Genomic DNA, 20,640 nt, shown 5'->3' with positions numbered 1-20,640 from the left:
GAGTTTTCCTCCGTGGCATCCCAACAATTACTCCATTCACACACAGAAGAAGGCAATGGCAAACCACTTCTGGATCATCTGCCAAGAACGTATATGAACAGGTCCCAGTCCGAGAAAAGGATGGAAGGATCCTGTTCATATGGACCTGTCGTCAGACAGAACACTAAATAATAATAAGATGAGGTGGTCTAGCGGTTAGAACGCTGGCCTTGTAATCCTGGGGTCTCGGGTTCGATTCCCGGCGGTGCCCGAATTTATAACTTGTGTTGGGCAAGGCCGTGGTCTAGGCAACACGGAGTTTTCCTCCGGGGGCTTCCCCGGTTTCTCCATTCACACACAGAAGAAGGCAATGGCAAACCACTTCTGGATCATCTGCCAAGAACGTATGTGAACAGGTCCCAGTCCGAGAAAAGGATGGAAGGATCCTGTTCATATAGACCTGTCGTCAGACAGAACACTAAATAATAATAAGATGAGGTGGTCTAGCGGTTAGAACGCTGGCCTTGTAATCCTGGGGTCTCGGGTTCGATTCCCGGCGGTGCCCGAATTTATAACTTGTGTTGGGCAAGGCCGTGGTCTAGGCAACACGGAGTTTTCCTCCGTGGCATCCCAACAATTACTCCATTCACACACAGAAGAAGGCAATGGCAAACCACTTCTGGATCATCTGCCAAGAACGTATATGAACAGGTCCCAGTCCGAGAAAAGGATGGAAGAATCCTGTTCATATGGACCTGTCGTCAGACAGAACACTAAATAATATAAAAAATAATAATAGCGGTATGTTGCATCATTTGGTCTGTCGTTATGTCGGCTGAATTACGGATCGATGCGTGTACAGTCGCCAGCACGCATCATTCAAAGGTCACGCATGTGTGTACGTGTCCTGACGTCGTTACCATGGCAACACTTTGGCAGTTATCCGTATCACGTGATTGCGTTCGGTCAGCTGTTTTTACGTTTTTCTTTATGTTTCACGCTGCAAAGTTTAAGATATGATCATAAAACTCATAAATGTGTGCGAAACAGTTTAGCCTCTAAGCTTTTGTTCGTGTCGAACTCCCGAAAGACAAATAAAACATGACGAGCTCAGTCCTGCGTTTGGGGAGCTGCTACACCTGTCAGATATTTTTTTACCTAGTTCCAGTCGACGGGCAATGTAAAAAATGACGACACAGGAATATAAACTTTCTTTATATGAGTCTTTAGATTTTTCATGGCGGTGAAAATTTGGATTGTGACTTTACGGGTCGTGACGCCGTTAGCAAGAAGACCTCATTTCGCACTACCAGGAATATTGGTAGAGTTTCAGCAAAACCCTGGAACGGTGTTTATTTTGGCACGACTTACTTTCATTCACTGCCAAAAATAAAAGTCTCCACCTAAGTACTTCCGATAACAAGCAAGAAACTAATTTCAAAGAAGCAAGTGATAGATGTATGTACTATCGCATCCGGTCCGCTAGATGTCACGTCCAATGTTAGAATGGTTCCAATATTTTGCACTAGATGTCAGGGAAGTTCTGAGCGGCAGTATGTCGTTTGCGATGCCTCTGGTGGATAGTTCGTTAAGTCTGAAACCAGTACTGATTTGTTGAATGAAAACCGTCCAGACTTTATTCGTTTGGTGAATATTTAAACAGCCACGGTGGTCCAGCGGTTAGAACGCTGGCCTTGTCTCGGGTTCGATTCCCGGCGGTGCCCGAATTTTTAACTTGTGTTGGGCAAGGCCGTGGTCTAGGCAACACGGAGTTTTCCTCCGTGGCACTCCATTCACACACAGAAGAAGGCAATGGCAAACCACTTCTGGATCATCTGCCAAGAACGTATATGAACAGGTCCCAGTCCGAGAAAAGGATGGAAGGATCCTGTTCATATGGACCTGTCGTCAGACAGAACACTAAATAAATAATTATGTGGCTCTCGAAGTATTAATAGTCCAATGCCTCAGTGCAGAGACCAGTAGGGCTATCCTCCCAGTCTCTTAAATCGAGGGCTGTTTCCTCGGAGTCAAAAGATTCTGGGGCCTGACGCTGGTAACTCACTATTTTTGAAAAGTGTGTTCCTATCTCGTAAACAAACTTCCATGACAATGAACAGTTGGTTAATGTTAGGGGAATGATCGCTGTTTGTTCTGATAATCTCATAAATATACTCTTTGGTCAACGTGCAGGGTTTCTGATTGGTAAAATTGGTGGTCCATACTGTGCTACTAAGACTTAAGATTACTTTGTAAGATCTTTTTCGTGTTCTCAAATTACCTGTTACTCCTGTTCCCTCAGGCTCCCGGTGTGGAGATGACGTGGGTGATCGCCGATCACGTGGCCGCTGTGGGCAGCCAGGAGCTGAGTGTCCACAAGGGTCAACAGGTCGAGGTCCTGGAGTTGAACACGTCAACCCCAGACTGGTGTCTCGTTCGCATGCCCACGTCGGGGACATCGGTCGACTCCCCCCCTGAGGGCCTCGTGCCCCTGGCTGTGCTGAAACAACCTCCGCCCGGTCTCAAGACTTCTCCATCCAGACGAGCAGCGTCAGACCATGATTCTGGTGAGTAAAGCTTTCTTTAATAAATACGGAAGTTACGTCATCAGAACCCGAAGACCTCAGTCGGTACGGTGACTTTGTAGCTAGAAGGACGACGGGATGGGATTCCCCGCAGGTTTGGTCAGGGTTTGTACGCGCCTTTCCCGCTCTGGCCTGAGCAAGGAACAGACAGCTCAAAGGATTCGTAGACAGAAACTGTGTCTTGTGCCATTTTGTCCGCCACAAATCCCACATGGACTTCCCATGATCGAGGACTGACTAAGGCAATGTCCTAGGTAAGCGATAAGAAGCGAACTGTGCGAGCTGCATAAGCAGCATGGGGTGTCATATGACATAAGGGAATCGCTTGTTGTGTCCTACGTGAGAGAAACACACGGCCTTCCTGCGCATGCCCCTTCCCTGTACTGCACAGTCAGAGCTTCCTTGCGCATGCGCCTTACTGGCCAGCGCAGCGACCTGCGCGAAAATATCAAAATATTTGATCTTGGACTTTGTCCGCTGACCGCTTCGCTGTAACATAGGACAGCGCCACACAAACAGCCAGTCTGATATTTCCGCTTCACCCACGCATTTAATCGCTCACGTAGGACACCGGATAACCCGCCTGAGCTTTTGGTCAGCCATAGTTATTAATAACAGGCAATTATTAATCTTAAACCGCCTGTTGCGCTGGGGGTGCCATGAGCGAAAGGGTTGTGGTGGACATCGACGTTTTATTTTTAACTCCTCACCGTCGAGGGGCGCCCACGTTCTGATGTGTGGGTTGCGGGATTCAGAGGAGACGTACCCGCGTTTCAGATCACTGGGTCACGCGCGACCTCGTCCACGAACGATCCGTAGTAACGCGTGGTGCGTCATGCGACTTGCGTTGAGTTTTGTACGAGAACAGTGAGACTGTGAAACTGCGTTTTGAGGTGAAGCTTACGCTCGGTACTCCGCTCTGTTCCTCTTCTCGTCTTGTTCCTTTTTGCTGCCGGATCGATAGCGCATTCTCATCGGAATGGCCTGTTTCTTTTCCACTGTCTCCCTATGGCAGTGCAGGGTTTGCTAGCAAAATTCAGCTGTCAGCTTCAATCGAGCTATTAGTAGATAAGTCAAGTGTTAGCTTTTAACCTTGCTGCCTTCTATTTATTCTGTCTATGTAGTTCGCTCACGACTGTACAGCCATATTTACTAAATTAATAAATTTGATTCTGCCATGATAGATTTTGCCACACCAGGTTCTGTTATGACAGACGAATTCTGTCTTAGGGAATAGCAGGAACATGGTACAGTTCGCAGATCAGGAGAAAATCCCTGCTAGGAATTCGTTATACGCGCATGCGCAAGATTTCGCGGTGAGTTACGACCCATCCTAAAAGCATTCGTTTCACAACCACTGAACGAACAACAGACGACAATCTTTCACGTGTTCTAATGTGTACAGCTTTACGATTACCTCACAGCGGCACAGTGATTTAATCTAGAATATTATCTCAACACCCGCAGAACACATTAGAGGTGCACTCACTACACGCTACTCTTAACTGCTTGATGTTTTCAGTCTGTGTAGTAGCGTAAAACTCTGACGTGTCACACTTCCCACCAATAGCAGCCGTCAAGTCCAGCTGATAAGTAACATTCCCCCAGCAGGGATTTTCTCGTCATCTGTAGACAGTAGAAGCAGTTAGTTTGTAAAGAAGAAGGCTGTGGCCGTGTAATCCCATAGAAGGTTATCGTTTCCGGGAAGCTGGGTGGGGCCCAGATCCGCTCAGTCTGGACGTAGTGGCGAAGGTAAATTATTTCTGTTTCTGTCGGGAATCGAACCCCGACGTCCAGTCGTTAGCCCGTCTACTATGCTGACTGAACTGTGCCAGCTCTTATGATTTTCATGAATCGGGAAGGTTGCGGGTTTTGCCTGCTTTATGTTTAGGGCCGTTTCACACTGTCGACCGGTCGCCGGAGACCGCTAGGTAGAAAAGCTAAGTACGAGCTTACACACAAGGCGACCGCGACCAATGGCCGCCGTCGACCAATATGCAGTGAGCGACGCACAGGAGACCAACGACCACGAGATACACAGATGGCAATCACGCGTTCACATTGCGGGCGACTCAGGCAGCGACCAGAGCTCAGAGAGATGACATATCCGTTGTTTCTTGTTTTCTCCCGTCTTGTTCATGTCACTCAAGTGATCAGTATATCATGCGTTTTGATACTGAAAGTTTTTTTCGGCTGTAGAGTCACGAAGAGCCATTTCGGACCTTGCAAGTCCCGATTATGCAAACAGGGAGTTGAAAAAAAGTCAGTGGGAAGAGGTTGTGGAATTGTTTGATGAATTTTTATCATTATAGTGATCTCCTCGACGTCCATACTGCTTGACTGCTTCCAAAGTATTTTTTTTTTTTACTGAGGCCTCTGTCTGAGATGGTCGCCCTGCTGGTCTCCTCGTTTGGTCGCTGATGGTTTTGGTCGTTCAGCGACTGGGTCGCCGGCGACCGGTCGACAGTGTGAAATTGCCCGAGCAGCGCACGGAAGACCTCGGGTTTTTCCTGTGTCTTTCCGGGAATCAGACCATGCAATCCCGTTACCGCAGTGCTAGATGGCTCGGTATATGAAGCTGTAAACACTATAAATGGTCGAATTGGAAATGTATAATGATCTTCGTATATGAAAAATGCGTTGTTCGCCTTGCTTCAACGGTTCATGTTTAATGCAGTAAATCCTCACCTAATTCGGACCATCTGCAGTTTCGACTATGTTTTTTTTTGTGTGTGTGCTTTGTTTACGCGGAACGTAGATTTTTCCTAAATGAGAATTTAATTGTACAGTTCCCAGCTTCTGTCGGCTTAGATCAGTTGAAATACACGTATGGTATCTAATTTGTTTTTGTTCTGTTAAATTTGATTTTTTTTAAAAAAAACTTTGTTTTGCATATGAACATTTTCATAAAATGTTATCTTTTTTTTGTTTTCATCGTGTTTGTGTACAAATACTTCGAAGTTAACATGTTTTTGAATAAATTTGCTATTTTTTTTAAACTACGGGAGCGTATTTATGTATAATTGTATTCTAATTCAGACTACCATTTGCATCCTCTTGTCCGACTTTGTAAGGATTTACAGTTTCATAAGGATATGCTGTATATACTTTAAGCAGAAATTTGTATTTTAAGATGGTGATTCAGCGGTAGCAGAACCACGTTCTGTTCACTTCTTCTCATTCGGAAAAAGCGTTTGTTATTTAGGTCGCCATATTTCTTGAAACTCGTGGTTTTTAGCTGCCCTGTCATCCGACATTAGTCTCCCAAGGACCACGCGCTGCACTAAACATTGCAGTGAGGCGAAGTTTTGGCCACGTCTAAGTATACGAGCGGATTCGTGCGCCAAGGATGTATTTCCACCAAGAATTGTGTGGTACTTTGTGTTGTCCACTGTCATCTCGCGTTCCACGCAATCTTGTGTCATAAACTCTTCGCGTACCGGAATAACATTAGATTGACCTCCTTTTCAACATAATAAACTACTGTTTGCTTCGTGTGTGTTATTTTTTCTCTTTTAATTCAATTCTGATGGAGGCCATTTGAACACTTTGAGGTCTAAAAGTAGTTAATGTCGATGACAGAAAGAAAGCCTGATGATGAATATAGAGCAGGTGTCTGAAACGTCGGTTCTTAATTCAGCTACGCCGCTGATCGCCGGCGAGGGTTTTACCATATTCATTCGCTTCGAATGCTTGAAAGGTGACAAGGTTGTGCGGATTGACATGGAACACAGCGCTGTTTTTCTCAGTTTTTCCAGTGAAAATTCCGTGGACGACGATAAATTCGGGCGTCGATGTTGGTCTTGTGGGTTGTAACGCCTTGTAGACGTACACGCAGATACCAACAAACTTAATATCGTTCTTCTCACAGTGAAATACGTCTGAACGATGTAACCCAACATTTTTGTTGTCCGATTTCGTAATAAGCTGCTGACATTTTAATCTCTTGCTCTCTAGTGAAGACCATTTTGGTATAAGCCTAATAATTTTGTCTTTCAAACTTTTATTACTACTAAATCGTCCGTCGTGGTTCAAGTCTTTTCGAAATCTGGATTTATTGGTTCGTTCATAAAAGAAAAGTCGCCCGATCTGTTGGTGAAACAATAGCACGGATCAATTAATTCTTCAAATTGCAGGTTTCAAGGCCATAATCCCCTTCTTACGCTCTGCTGGAAGTCAGCAATACAGCTCTGATAGCTTTGTTACGCAGAGAGTTCTGAGCTGCATTCACTCGGCTGTGTTCCACTGTCCATTTACGTAACGTTGTAGGATTTTGCTGTGACCTTGAAACATGCTTTTTTTGGTGGCGACTACAAAAGTTTCTCTGTTACAGTGAATATAAAGTCACACAGGGCCGTGTTGTGGATTTAAGCAAGAACTAGGTTGCTCTATAATCTTAGACACGCTTATTTATAATAGCGGTAAGGGTTGTATCGGACCCGACGGGGAGGAACTTTCATGCCGAACGTCGTTAAATGACTGTGTAAATGTTCAGGGAGATGAAACATGCCGACGGAGAAAGTCAGATGCACCCCCGTTAGACTGTGCATATCCAAGAACCAACCCGAGAAACACATAAAATTGCGGTACTGAGTTCGAGAAAGTGTCGCGGACGTCACATGGGAAATGCGACACATCGGAAGTCTGTTCTGCAGAACAGGACGGCGTCTGATTGCGCACATAACAGCGAGTAAAACACTTAATGAGCGGAAAGTACGTCAGTGAGGAATGCGATTCTGTAAATAATGGATAACGCGCGACACCCTCGAGTACGACCATTTAAACGTCGGCGTAGGAATGTTTTAAACTAGACGTTGGAAAATGTAAGTAAATAATACATAATGGTTCCGTTGCAGCAAGTTGGAGTAATGTACCATAAAAATGGTGGAATGCGCTTTGATGAATTGCGAGACACAGCTTTTGTGCCGCGATGACGTGGAAACATGTTGGCAGATGAAATATACGCACGTTGTGTTGACTGAAGTAGGCTGTAACTTAATTTAATATATACACAGCAAGAATTTTCCGCTGTGTAGGACGTAAAATGTAACAGCGAAAAATTTGCCATTAGTCGCGAACAATCATTAAAGCTGAAGTGCTCAGAAGTGATCTGCTACGGATACAAGAAGTTTATTAAGTGATGGATTGATTATTTAACTAACCCCGAAGGGGGGGGGGTTAGTTTAGTGTGTTACTTAAGATTTTAAAACGCAACAACCCCCCCCCTTTGGGGGGGTTGGTCAAGTGTTTTAACCCTCCATTCGGGGGGTTAGTTTAGTGTGTTACATAAGATTTTAAAACGCAACAACCCCCCCCCCCTTTGGGGGGGTTGGTCAAGTGTTTTAACCCTCCAATCGGGGGGTTAGTTTAGTGTGTTACTTAAGATTTTAAAACGCAACAAACCCCCCTCCCTTTGGGGGGGTTGGTCAAGTGTTTTAACCCTCCATTCGGGGGGTTAGTTTAGTGTGTTACTTAAGATTTTAAAACGCAACAAACCCCTCCCTTTGGGGGGGTTGGTCAAGTGTTTTAACCCTCCATTCGGGGGGTTAGTTTATTGTGTTACTTAAGATTTAAAAACGCAACAAACCCCCCCTTTGGGGGGGGGTGGTCAAGTGTTTTAACCCTCCATTCGGGGGGTTAGTTTATTGTGTTACTTAAGATTTTAAAACGCAACAAACCCCTCCCTTTGGGGGGGTTGGTCAAGTGTTTTAACCCTCCATTCGGGGGGTTAGTTTAGTGTGTTACTTAAGATTTTAAAACGCAACAAACCCCTCCCTTTGGGGGGGTTGGTCAAGTGTTTTAACCCTCCATTCGGGGGGTTAGTTTAGTTCCTTACACAAGGTTGGTTGCGTTTTAGAAACTTGACCAATCCCTCCGAGGCGCTCCGAAAGGAGCGCTCTGCTCTAGTTGGTTAAAATAACGAACTGGTAACGTTGTGTCAGGAAGCGTTGTAGCATTTGGCTGGAAGTACCAAGGAAAGCCACGAGCGAATCGTGCCAGAACATGAGGTCTCCGTGCCGAGAATTTCTTTTCCCGCGGTCTTCCCGAGATTAAATCGCGAATGCGGAGTGGAATTTCGACTCGAAATTTGGCGGGGGCGAGTAGGCCGAGCCGACACGCATGAATGTGGTCGGTATGTTGGGGCAGAGTGAGAGCATAATCGTGAGTAGTCGAAACACGCGGTGTTATCGATTGTGTGCGGGACAGATCCTGCCGGGCCTGGAACTTGGGAGCCAATGCCAGGGACAAACCACGACTCCAGACAGGGTTGGGTTTCACCCCCGCCCACCCACTTAAAAAAAAACCCTGACAGACGCGGGGTCTGTCTGACGCGTACGTAGGCCATCTTTCGGCAGAAGTTTCATCGCTCCAGTGGGGTGTTGGCGAGGGGTGAGTGGGGGGGAGGGGATCCTTCACTGGAAGCTGCTGCTCCTGCAGCAAGATTTCGTCGATATCTGTGTGTATGTGTGAGACAGTGGTAGGTGAGCATTGGACGCGGGTCGGACATTTCGCGTGGCGGGACCGCTGGCCCCCACGGTGATAGCTGCTTGTCACCGATGAAGTAGCTGTTTACGTGCGTTTCTGCCGCTGTCTTGAACTGTCTTCACACCTGCATCCAGCTGTCGTGTGACTATTGTCTGCCATGTGACAAAGCTACCTGTTTCGCCCGATATTGGGCTCACAATTAATTGTCCGGTGTCTGCAGTGTTTAGTGAAAGTGGTCTGCGCAATTCCTTGAATGTATGTTTCTTACTAAACCTTTTTTTTTCTGGGAAGAATGTTTACTCGCCAGTAAGGTATGTAGTGTTTAACGATGCTTTTTCAACTTCCAATATTGCTACTCCTTATATCAGAAGTCACACGTGTCTTGTGAAACAGAACAATATTTCAAATGTCTCGTTGTGTTGGTAATTTTCTGAGTGATTACATATTAACAGACAGTTTTCAAATATCTGTCCGCATTAAATATATCCTTGACTTTATATAAATTATAAATGCGAAATATTTTATGGAGAAAATATAAAATGTTCAAGTTAAGTCTGGTGATGTTGGTACTCCCCGTTTTGTACACGTAAATTGAATCAACTTTGTGTCTTGAGTTAAATAATACCAAGCTGTTCATTATGCTTGTGTTCCACATTTGTTCGATATTTAAAACCCCGTCATTACAATGTTGAATCACGTTATGATCATCAGTTTATCTTCTACAGCATTGGGTCTGAAACTTAACCATATTACGTGAGGTACAGATGTAACCCTTTCGTTCGTACAAATAATATTTAAGAATTCAGTTCGTACCGCAAAGAAAACACCACACACCGTTATAAAAATCGTCTGGTTAACGCTGTTTAAGGAAATAATCGCGCTTTATCTGAGAATCAGAAGATAATCTTAAATTCTCCCTTTGGGGAAAGGCAGAGTTGCTGAATTTTAATATACGCGGTACATATAGTTACCAGTGTTCTTCAAGGTGTTCAGACGGAAAAGTGGGTTGCGAGGAATTGCCTAAAATATTGGTAATAGTGAGTTAAATCTTTTTCTGAGGGATATCATTTTAATAGTGTAGAGATATTTAAAGAATCTTAACATTTCAGTTTTGTAAATTCTGAATTTTGAAGTAATTTGCAACCGGTTAGTTACTGTAATTTGGTCACAGTTGCAGAATCGTATAGTGTATAAGTGTCTGTGTACACAGTTTAATTTTACAAGATGCACTGAAGTTACGTGTTAATGTTGATACCTGCCTGCATGATGTCTGTTCTTCAACAACCCAGAAGACGTCTACATAAATTTCGCAGCCATCTGCACCATCCTCCCTGCCAAACATATTTACTTTAAAGCTTTATCCGAATTATTTATGCCTTAATATTGAACGTCTTTAATTTAATTCATAGGTAAGACGTTAAATTTATGCTGATTTACTTGAAATTATTTATAAATACAGAACAAGTTAAGAAAGCTTTTGAAATTAACATGCAGTGATTTTCTTGAACGAATGTGTCAGTGTTTTGGGTGTGAGGTGAGCAAACTAACATGGCTGTCATCTGAGTTGTAGCGCCATATAGACTGGTACACGTTTACCGACGTTTCAGAGGTCCTTGGTGCCTCCGCCGTTTTGGGAAAAAAGCAAAAATTTCTTGTAAGTTCATGGTGTTGGTATTTTTCATCTGATTTGATACTTTCAGTGAAAGTTTCAAATAAACAGACTTCTAATTTAATAGAAGCGTCTGAGAAAAATGCTGAGGGGAATTTTGGACCTCTGTGGGATCAATGACCCCCGGGGGGAGGGACAAAACATCATAATGGGGAGCTTCATAATTTAACACTCGTCACCTGATACCGTATTTCGACGATTATAAGGCGCAATTTTTCACTTTTTTACATTTTCTGAAATCGGTGTACGTCTTACATTTGATGGCGTCTAAGAATCGATGTCGAAAAATTATTTTTTTTACTAAAGCTCTTAAAATCGAGAAAGTGCGGATGATCAAATCAAGGAGAGTGTGATGGGCGGGGCGCATGGAGGATTTGAGAAATGCGTAGAAAGTTTTAGTTGGGGAAACCTGAAGGGACACCACATGGAGGACGTGGGCGTAGACGGGAGGATAATATTAAAATGTATCTGTAATCGAGTGTAGAATGGATTCATGAGGTTTAAGATAGGGACCAGTGTCAGGCGTTTGTTAACACGGTAATGAGCCTCTGTCTGTCATAGAGGACCAGGAGTGTTCTGACTGAGTGACTTGGCCTCTTCTCAAGGAGGACATCTTTCTCCATGGAGTTTGCTTTGTTCCACGTTGCTGTATCTGTCTGAAGAACCGCGTGGCTGTAATTGATGGCAGGCAAACATTTTGTAGCTGAATGAAACAGACCATAATTAGAAACGTGAATAATAATATTAATGTGTCTTGTTCGATGTGAAATATGTCCTTTGTCGAATTATTGTCATAGCGACAGGTAAAGCGAATTAACAGGCGCCTTTCTGTAGGACGTGCGCATGCGTATAATATAATAACAGGGAGTATTGCCTTGTTCCAAGCAAACGTCATCATAAATTGTTAATTTACTGATCTGTCGCCTTAAGCTTACAACTAAGTCATCGGCGAAAGTTTTGGTCAGTCTATGACGTAACCCCATTATACATTACATTAAACAGTACATCCAAAGATAAAAGTTGAACGCAACTGTCACTTGCCAGCTGGAATTGCATAACTTACCGCCAAGCGCTACAAGGTTCTCTAAGACGAGAGTCGAATATCGCTTCACAAAACCAATGAAATCGATTTACATCGTTGTAGTGCCTGCGGAGAACCGGGAGCTTACTTTCAATTTTATCAGCGAACGCACATTATTTTTGTGCATTACGGTGAGCGTATTTGGTTCTGCTGTAGTATCGCAGGGGAAGTCCTTTCAGATATGGGTGATGTTATTACTGTGTTTAAATAAACGCCATGCCACGGAAACGTGGAGTCGAGATGTAGCCCCATACATCATTAACTTCTGCACCACTTAAATTTTAAATTTTCAGCGTCACGCGCAGACCGTTTTCCATTTGGGGAAACAGATGAAGATGAGTTTGTGGGAGTCTGGGTGAGCCACGCGGTGGCGAAGACAACCCTTGCCTCTGTCCGGGTATCGAACGCTAGTCGTCTGACTCGCAGCCAGTCACTGTACTGACTGAAGGTCAAAGTATCGTTATCTTTGGCTTTTATTAACTTCGTATTAAAAGTGTCGACTTTGGAAGGATGGATTACCGATTTGAGTGTAGTTCAGGTAGAGGCCGAGGCTAGAGGCGTTGTTTGACATCAACGATGCCCGGAATGAGAACGCGTTATGAGCTCGTCGTGTCCGCCCATTTGTCCGGTCGATTATATCTCGAGAACCACTGGACGGAGTTGGATGAAATTTGATATGGAACTTGTGCCATCCTGTACGACCTCAAAATCGTACTCTTGAATATCCCACGAGCGGTGATGATTAAATTATGGATGAGCAGTGATGCGATCTAGTGGAAAAAGTGGGAGCTGTTGAACAGGGAGGATTTAATACCTCTAAATGCACGTTTGCAAAGAACGCATGAGGATATTGTGTGTTTTCCGGCACGAAATGTACTTCCCGAGCTTGGAAAAAGGATGCTGGCGAAGAATGGCACGCCTTACCACCCGTGTGTCGCTTTCTCTCAACTTCCCGTCTCTGCCGCAATGAGATCGATATGGCAACGAGGAACTAGCTCCCTGATATTCCTCCGCGTGACCCTGACCTACCACCGCGGATGGTCGCTTGGACCTGCCGCTGCTGCATCCACCTGTTTTCTTCCCGGCTCCGGTCCTCCGGCATCTTCATTCTAGTTTAAAAAGTCTTGTCTTTGCTGTTGAAAGATTCGCGTTACGAAATCTCGCTCATACGAACTTTCATAATGAAGTGTCATATCCTTCTCCGTCTGGCTCGTCATCCGAACGAGAAGTCGCTAATGTCAAATCTTCTGACAGTTTCGTACAGTGGATTCCGGTTAATCGGACAGCCGCTTAATTGGGCTAAAGTGTTATAGTAGCGATGTGTCCCGATTAACCGGGACCCCGCTGCATTTGAAGAAGCCCTTCCATGTCCCCCGCCCCTGTCAGCATTCTTCTCTCCGCGCATCCTTTACTGCCATCGGATTATTGTCCTCCCCTCGACACCCCGGCTGTACTTGAATGGACCGTTCTCGGCTAAAGGTCACGCCGGTGCGCGATGGTAATGTGGCAGCGTTTTGTCCTGCCACAAGGGACGTTCCACCAGGTGTCTGTCAGTCACAACAGTGCAGAATTGATTTGTGCTTAACAAAGGCTTTGATTTGTATTTCCTCCAAGGCACGACTTGAAATAGTCTGCATGTATGTGGGAGACAGGGATCCGAGTCAGAAGGGAAACGAATTGTCTGTCTTCTCCTCCCTCCAGTTGGTACTTTATTGAATCCCTTAGCGACGATGTTGAAGGACCGCGAACCGAATTTGCATTGATTGTAAGTTGGTGTTTCTCCCTTCCTGTCTGTCCACCTCTCAAACCCGTCACTTTATCGAATATTCATTCGCTCTTACCTCACGACGGATATGTCACTTTATTCACAAAGAATTCTGTTGGTTTCTGGCAGAATAAAACTGGTGTGAGCCATCAGATAGTCTCGTCTTTTAAGGTTCCGTTTATCGTATGAATTGTTAGACAAGCAAAGAATTTATAATACTTATTGTTTAAACCACGTAACTTGCAAATACATGTGGACAATCACAGGAGATTATTCATCGTCGGAGTTTATTATTACTCATTATAGTAGTAGACACTATGAGCCGGGATAGCTCAGTCAGTATAGTGACTAGCTACGGGCTGGACGGCCGGGGTTCGATCCCCGACGGGGGCAGAGGATTTTTCCTCTAGTCTCTGCGTCCAGACCGCCTCTGGGGCCCACCCAGCCTCAGCCTCCTCTACAATGGGTACCGGGGTCCTTACCCGGGGGTAAAGCCGGCCGGGGCGTGACGCTGACCACTCACCCCCATCTAGTGCCGAGGTCAAGGAAGAGAGGAGCTATACCTCCACTCCCCCCAAGCGCCTACATGGCGTATAGTGGGACAAACTTTACTTTACTTTTAGTAGTAGACACTTCGTGGTAATTTAGAATACAGTATCAGAATGTGTCCGCGTTTTAAACAGTGGAGAATGTTACAAGTAATAAGATTCATTTTTATCTCTTTTGCCTTTGTTCAATCTCTTCGTATTTATATAGCTCGTTCCTTCTTATTTATTTTTCCTTCCAACTTCTTCGTTCGGCTCGCCCCGTAACTACTTTTAACACCTTAAATCTTTGAAACAAAAATAAGTCCGAAGCCCATACTTTAAATCCATTATCGTATTCATTTGTTTTCTTTCTTCCAAGTGTTATATTTTCCTTGCCGACGTCACTTTCTTTTACGAACGTTGTTGACGTGAAGACTGGCTGGTTGTTTGGGTAGCAATAGTAATCTGAGTTAGAGGTCAGATGTCTCTGAATCGCTTTGCACCGAGAGGCTGCAACTTCTGAGTAGAATATGAATGTAGCCCCCCAGGACGTCCATTTTCTGATGGCCTTGGCAGTGTCCCGGTCTGTGTCTTGCCAAGATGACTGGGGTAGACGAATGTTAAAAATAGGTTTAGTTGAAATCAAGCGAGGGCTGAGTGACAGAACAAAGACGGAACCCATTTCGACTTTTATTGGAAATTTTGGTCTTACGGTTTGTCACGCCGTGTGGACTTTCAGATAGGTACCAGCGTTTCGGTGGAACATTCTGCTTCCATCTTCAAAGCTAATGCCAACTTCGACATCTTAACCGCCGTGTGGACTTTCAGATAGGTACCAGCGTTTCGGTGCAACATTCTGCTTCCATCTTCAAAGCTAATGCCAACTTCGACATCTTAACCGCCGTGTGGACTTTCAGATAGGTACCAGCGTTTCGGTGGAACATTCTGCTTCCATCTTCAAAGCTAATGCCAACTTCGACATCTTAACCGCCGTGTGGACTTTCAGATAGGTACCAGCGTTTCGGTGGAACATTCTGCTTCCATCTTCAAAGCTAATGCCAACTTCGACATCTTAACCGCCGTGGGAATTTCAGATTTCATATAATTTCTGTATCTCTCTTCCTTTGGGGGGGGGGGGGGGTTACATTAAATCCGCGAATGGTTCGATGTTTTACAGTACTTTTATTCTGTAACACGGAGCTAAGTTGTGAATCTCGTTTTTCGCGTTGCGCATTGCAACTGTCACCCTATTTGCGTGTTTTATTTTCAGTTGACGATGGCCAGATCATTTAGCAGCGTTACCGCAGTGCAAATTAAAGTTTCATTAACAACAAAATTAAAATACAGCAGAGTCCCGATTATCGGACCTAAGGACGGCTAGACAAAGATATGGCACCCGCGAAAGGCCTTCATAGATAATGGTACCATTTGCCATATCGATTTGTCGTTCGCCCATTTAGGATTTGAGGTTTTCACGGCTGTTATAACGAAGATGAGACTGCCTTCTGGGTTGTAGTACCGTAGAAGTACGTACCACCTGCTTCATGAAGGCGGTCCTCGCCCTGATGATGGATGCAGCAAGGCCCTCTGATACATCTACCAGACTACACGACGCTAGAGCCCAGAGGACAGTCACCTTTCCTGTTAGTCCGTAGTTTGTGGATTATATACGCCGATTCTTTTCGTTATTAAAATAGTAGTTTAGAATCCTAGCATCGCGATGAACCAGCGGCTTGGAATGAAGTTTAGGATTTAAAACAGTACATTTTGGCTACATTGATGGCTAGACAGATGGTTATTTAGACAGATGCACATGGTGAATGTTACGGGATTTCAATTTCCGGTGAATCAAGCGACTAAGAGCCAGTTGCTGGTTTGATTGTACACAGCCTTTGTAGAAACGTTGTAATGGAGTACAGTAACGTTCAGAAATGAAGACATGGGGGGGGGGGCAATGTGTAAAAATGAAGGAATGGACGAATTAGTAACAGCAGCTGTGACACGAAGTAAAGACCGATGTTCTCAGGTTAGAGTATACAATGGTTGTGCGGGGACGCAAGCTGTTAGACCTGTGTTGCACGCAGTGTGGGTTCAGCATATGCGCATTGCCATCTCTTCTGATGACACTCGATTGCCTGCTACTTTCCTTATCTTACATTTACCGACAATTGCAGTTGTTAATTTAGATTGTGAGTTCATTCAGGACGGTCGAGGTTGCATTCAGTTGTGCTGGAGCAAATTGGAGTTGGCTTGGTTGGTGAGTGCGTCGTTCACAGGCCGGCACCCGCTCATACGTCACGTCGTTTCTCTGTCTTACGCATCCCAAATGTCCTGACGTGCTGCGGGCTGAAGTAATTTTTGAAGATATGAAGTGCAGAAAGCTGTATCGGTAGCGAAACACAACTGTGCCATGTGATTTCATATCAGGGCTATACAGCCTTGATGATGGAGACTGAAGAACGTCGATCGGTTATACCACCAGACTTCACGTTGCGACGTCCCAGAAGAACGGGTCCATTTGATTCTGAACCGTGTGGTAGCAAGCGTTCCCCGAATTCTGTTTTCCCTCGTGTATGCTATTTTGACTCGTAAGCCAGTTCCCAGATGTTTTAACGTTGACACGTTGTTGACAGTAACTGTAAATACAGTTTCGCCAGGACGTGTTACAAGTAGCGTAGTCAGGGAGAACGCTTGTTTTATGCCAGGCCCCCCATCTAGGCTATCGCCCAAGTCCCGCAGATTCTGTTGAAAGCGACGGCTGTGATCAAGCACTTGGTGTTCGATGTTACACCAAGTAGCGTCGTTTCGATAAGAATAGCTCGCGGCCGGCGGCGAGTCGGGTGATTGCGTTTGGGGAGGAAGAATTCCGCTCAACTCTCCTCTACCGTCCGTCGCTCCGTTTTTGATATTCTCATTCATGTGCAGAACAGTGCCAGAGGGCGTGTACGGATTCATCCACCCGAAGTTTGGTAGGGGAACTGAAAGGTGCTGCAAGTCACGGCCCGACTAGAAGGACGTTGATGTCAATGATCGGATGAACCTCTTCGCATACCACCAGCAACTGCATAGCGAGGAAGTTGATCTTCACCAGATATCAAGATGATCAAATCAAGTATTGTTACATTGGCGGGTCATGTATCAAGATTGGGAGAAATTCGAAATGCACACAGAATTTTAGATGAAAAATATGACGGGCCGATCCCTCATCCAGGGAGTCTTAAAAATGTTTTGAAATGATTAATACTTCAACAAGTTTATTATGAATTGCCTGGATAGCCTTGTTTACAAAGAAATGGTTGCTGCAACACGTAGGGATTGTTTGTGGGACAGTGATTTTAATTTATCTGATACGTATTAATGTAGAATGCAGAGTCAATTGATGAATTATAATACAGTAATGTAACAAATCTTGTTAGCTACACAAATCTTGATAAATGAACAGGAACAAATGCATTCGAGTTATGTATGAGCTGCGGTGTTCGTTACCTCCTTGTTTCTTCAATGACTGTCGTTTGGTGCAATGGTCAGTGTCCCACTGGATTGTGTTTTCACGGATGATGCGACGGCTAACGGCGACTTCGCGTTCATCAGAAAGGCATGAAGGCTCTGGGCTTAGTGCATATGTTTCACAAGCGGTGGTGGACAGGAGTTATATTATACCCGGTGCTGTGTAATAGGTGATAAGTGTATGTGATCGGTTTTGCTATGGCAGCAATGACCGTTTCCGGTGGTATTAGTGCTGCGTTGTGCCGCTGGAAGAGGAAGATTCTCGCGCTGCACACGGCGAACGAGGAGGAACAAGGATTATCAGGTACTGTCTTCACCAGGGTTTCATTTTTGGCTCCTGGGCTTTGAAAGCACTTCCAGAGAACACGTGCAGTCCGCCCTTGAAGCGCGTAGCTCCTCTGAATAATATTTATGAATCGAGTCCGTACCGCGAAGAAAACACAGCGCTTCACCATCGCAAAGATCGACTGGTCAGTGATGGTTAAGTAAGTAATCACTTTTTAAGGTTCTAATTGCGAAAAACTCTTTGATTTACCATTGCCATTTCAAGTAACTAACTCCGAGAAGCTAACAGTAGCTCAAATGGAGAATGAATTATCTTTTTTGTGGTTACCGAAGGTCTATTAACGGGTTCACAACAACCTTCCACTGATTCTTATCTTAAGTACGTATATTACTCCACGTTGGTGTAATTATTACATGTTAAATATCTTTCCCGATGGAATTAAAATGGCTGCTTCCAAAAAAAAAAAAGCATTGTGTAACAGATACAAAGATATATCTGTCGCCATAGTAACGGTGGGCAGACGACAAAACAGCTGATCGAAATCTAACAGCAGATGCCACACTCTACTAACTGCTGGCCTGTCACTTTGGAAGGGGGTTACAACTGAGATGCTGGTCGCAGTAAACCAGTGTGTCATACCGCTGTGATAGCCTGCAGTTGGGGAGCGAAGTTTTTCAGTAGTGATGTGCTGATTTCTGGTCAGTCCTTAAGTGGGTCAGGGTAAAACACCCGATCCTTGTACCGCTCGCGAGAGACGGATGGCCGGCCAACAGAGAGGAGCCTTATCGCTTAAGAAGGTCAGTTGGCAAAGGAAACGCACTTAATGCAGGGACAAGGTTATACACTTCTTTTCTGTGCTCTGGTATTGAGATCAGTCAGAGGGTCCCAACAGATAATTTATCTTCTTCCGTCGAGGACGGAAGAAGATAAATTGGCTTTCGAAACGTGATTTTATAGTCCAGACAAAGTCCAGAAGAGAAATTTAAGACAGCATAACGCACCGACACCGCCACGGTGGTCTAGCGGTTAGAACGCTGGCCTTGTAATCCTGGGGTCTCGGGTTCGATTCCCGGCGGTGCCCGAACTTATAACTTGTGTTGGGCAAGGCCGTGGTCTAGGCAACACGGAGTTTTCCTCCGTGGCATCCCAACAATTACTCCATTCACACACAGAAGAAGGCAATGGCAAACCACTTCTGGATCATCTGCCAAGAACGTATATGAACAGGTCCCAGTCCGAGAAAAGGATGGAAGGATCCTGTTCATATGGACCTGTCGTCAGACAGAACACTAAATAATAATAAGATGAGGTGGTCTAGCGGTTAGAACGCTGGCCTTGTAATCCTGGGGTCTCGGGTTCGATTCCCGGCGGTGCCCGAATTTATAACTTGTGTTGGGCAAGGCCGTGGTCTAGGCAACACGGAGTTTTCCTCCGTGGCATCCCAACAATTACTCCATTCACACACAGAAGAAGGCAATGGCAAACCACTTCTGGATCATCTGCCAAGAACGTATATGAACAGGTCCCAGTCCGAGAAAAGGATGGAAGGATCCTGTTCATATGGACCTGTCGTCAGACAGAACACTAAATAATAAAAATAACGCACCGACATCAGAAAACTTTAAACTTTTACATTTTTCGTTTACGGTTTTATAAACGAACTCGGAACATTCATTTTACTGCAACGCCGTCCTTTAGTTCTACGTTATAAAAGGAGGAAGCTTTTCTATCTTAAACACATCTCTAGAGGTCTTTGTGTGCATTTGTCACACGCTAGATCGCGATTTAGCCAAACTGCGTGACTTTGTGCTATGTATCTCACGCATGATTCGAAACCTGTCAGATTTTATGGTGGGTTAAAACACTTCACTGCTCGACCAGGGCGTATGATAAAATTTTGGCAACCGTCTTAACCTTTATCTTACTAGCGTTCCCAGTCTGGGACATAAGTTGTGTGTGTACTCAGCCCTACGAACGTTCCCGGTGCGGAACTCAAAACTTTGCAACATTGTAAGAAGAGTCAATTGAATAAAAATTTTCTTGGATATTATCCATCGTCTAGTAAATATAAAACGTAAAAAACGACGTTTCGGAGATGGGACTCTATCTCCGTCTTCACAGTTACACTAGATAGAGCTAGAGTCCCATCTCCGAAACGTCGTTTTTTACGTTTTATATTTACTAGACGATGGATAATATCCAAGAAAATTTTTATTCAATTGACTCTTCACCATCGTCAAGAAGTTTTAGATTTGATATTGTAAGAAGACTTGGCTACGTCTTTTGGCCTATTTTAGGGGCTGCAAATATTGAATCACTTTCTCTAGGGTTGTGATAAGTTCAACATGAGCTGTCAACCCGGGAAATATAACTATAAACAGCAATAAACTTTGTTGTTGTCAAGTGGGTTTAGGCTTCGCTTTCAGACCCCCTAATCAAAGCTTCTCACATTTCTCGGCATTATCTGTGAAAAGAATGTGTATCCACTGAAGTAGAGGGAAACAAATTATTCTGTGTGGTCATTAGTTCAAAACCATGTCGAATGAACTTTAAAAAAAAAGAAAGTAAAGTTACTAAGGCCTATTTAGGCAATTAAGATATTAACGGCATTTTTTTTTAAAAAAAACTATGTATTCTCTGTTCTATTCGAATAAATATGGCTTTTATTTCGTCAATTTATCATGTTTACTTTAGATAATATTAAAGTTTTCCGTAGAGCGTGCACAAAAGTTTAAAAAACCTGAAGAAAAAAAAC

At 44.4% G+C, this 20,640-nt stretch overlaps 1 protein-coding gene across 8 annotated transcripts in view; it reads left to right on the top strand.

Moving 5' to 3' along the window:
- trio (trio Rho guanine nucleotide exchange factor) overlaps nucleotides 1-20,640 on the top strand; it is a 323,028-nt gene that overhangs the window by 245,030 nt on the left and 57,358 nt on the right. For all 8 annotated transcript variants that reach the window (XM_087346228.1, XM_087346225.1, XM_087346223.1 and 5 more), the window contains one exon: nucleotides 2,282-2,546. In XM_087346228.1, coding sequence (XP_087202354.1) covers nucleotides 2,282-2,546 — 265 coding nt within the window. The remainder of the gene's footprint in view (nucleotides 1-2,281; nucleotides 2,547-20,640) is intronic.

Source organism: Zootermopsis nevadensis, unplaced genomic scaffold, assembly GCF_977971745.1.
Source record: "Zootermopsis nevadensis isolate Lab colony 2312 unplaced genomic scaffold, Znev_1.0 Znev_ptg000010l, whole genome shotgun sequence".
Classification (NCBI taxonomy): Eukaryota; Metazoa; Arthropoda; class Insecta; order Blattodea; family Termopsidae; genus Zootermopsis; species Zootermopsis nevadensis.
The sequence above is the reverse complement of the archived record's forward strand: the minus strand, read 5'-3'. Positions and strand labels throughout refer to the sequence as shown.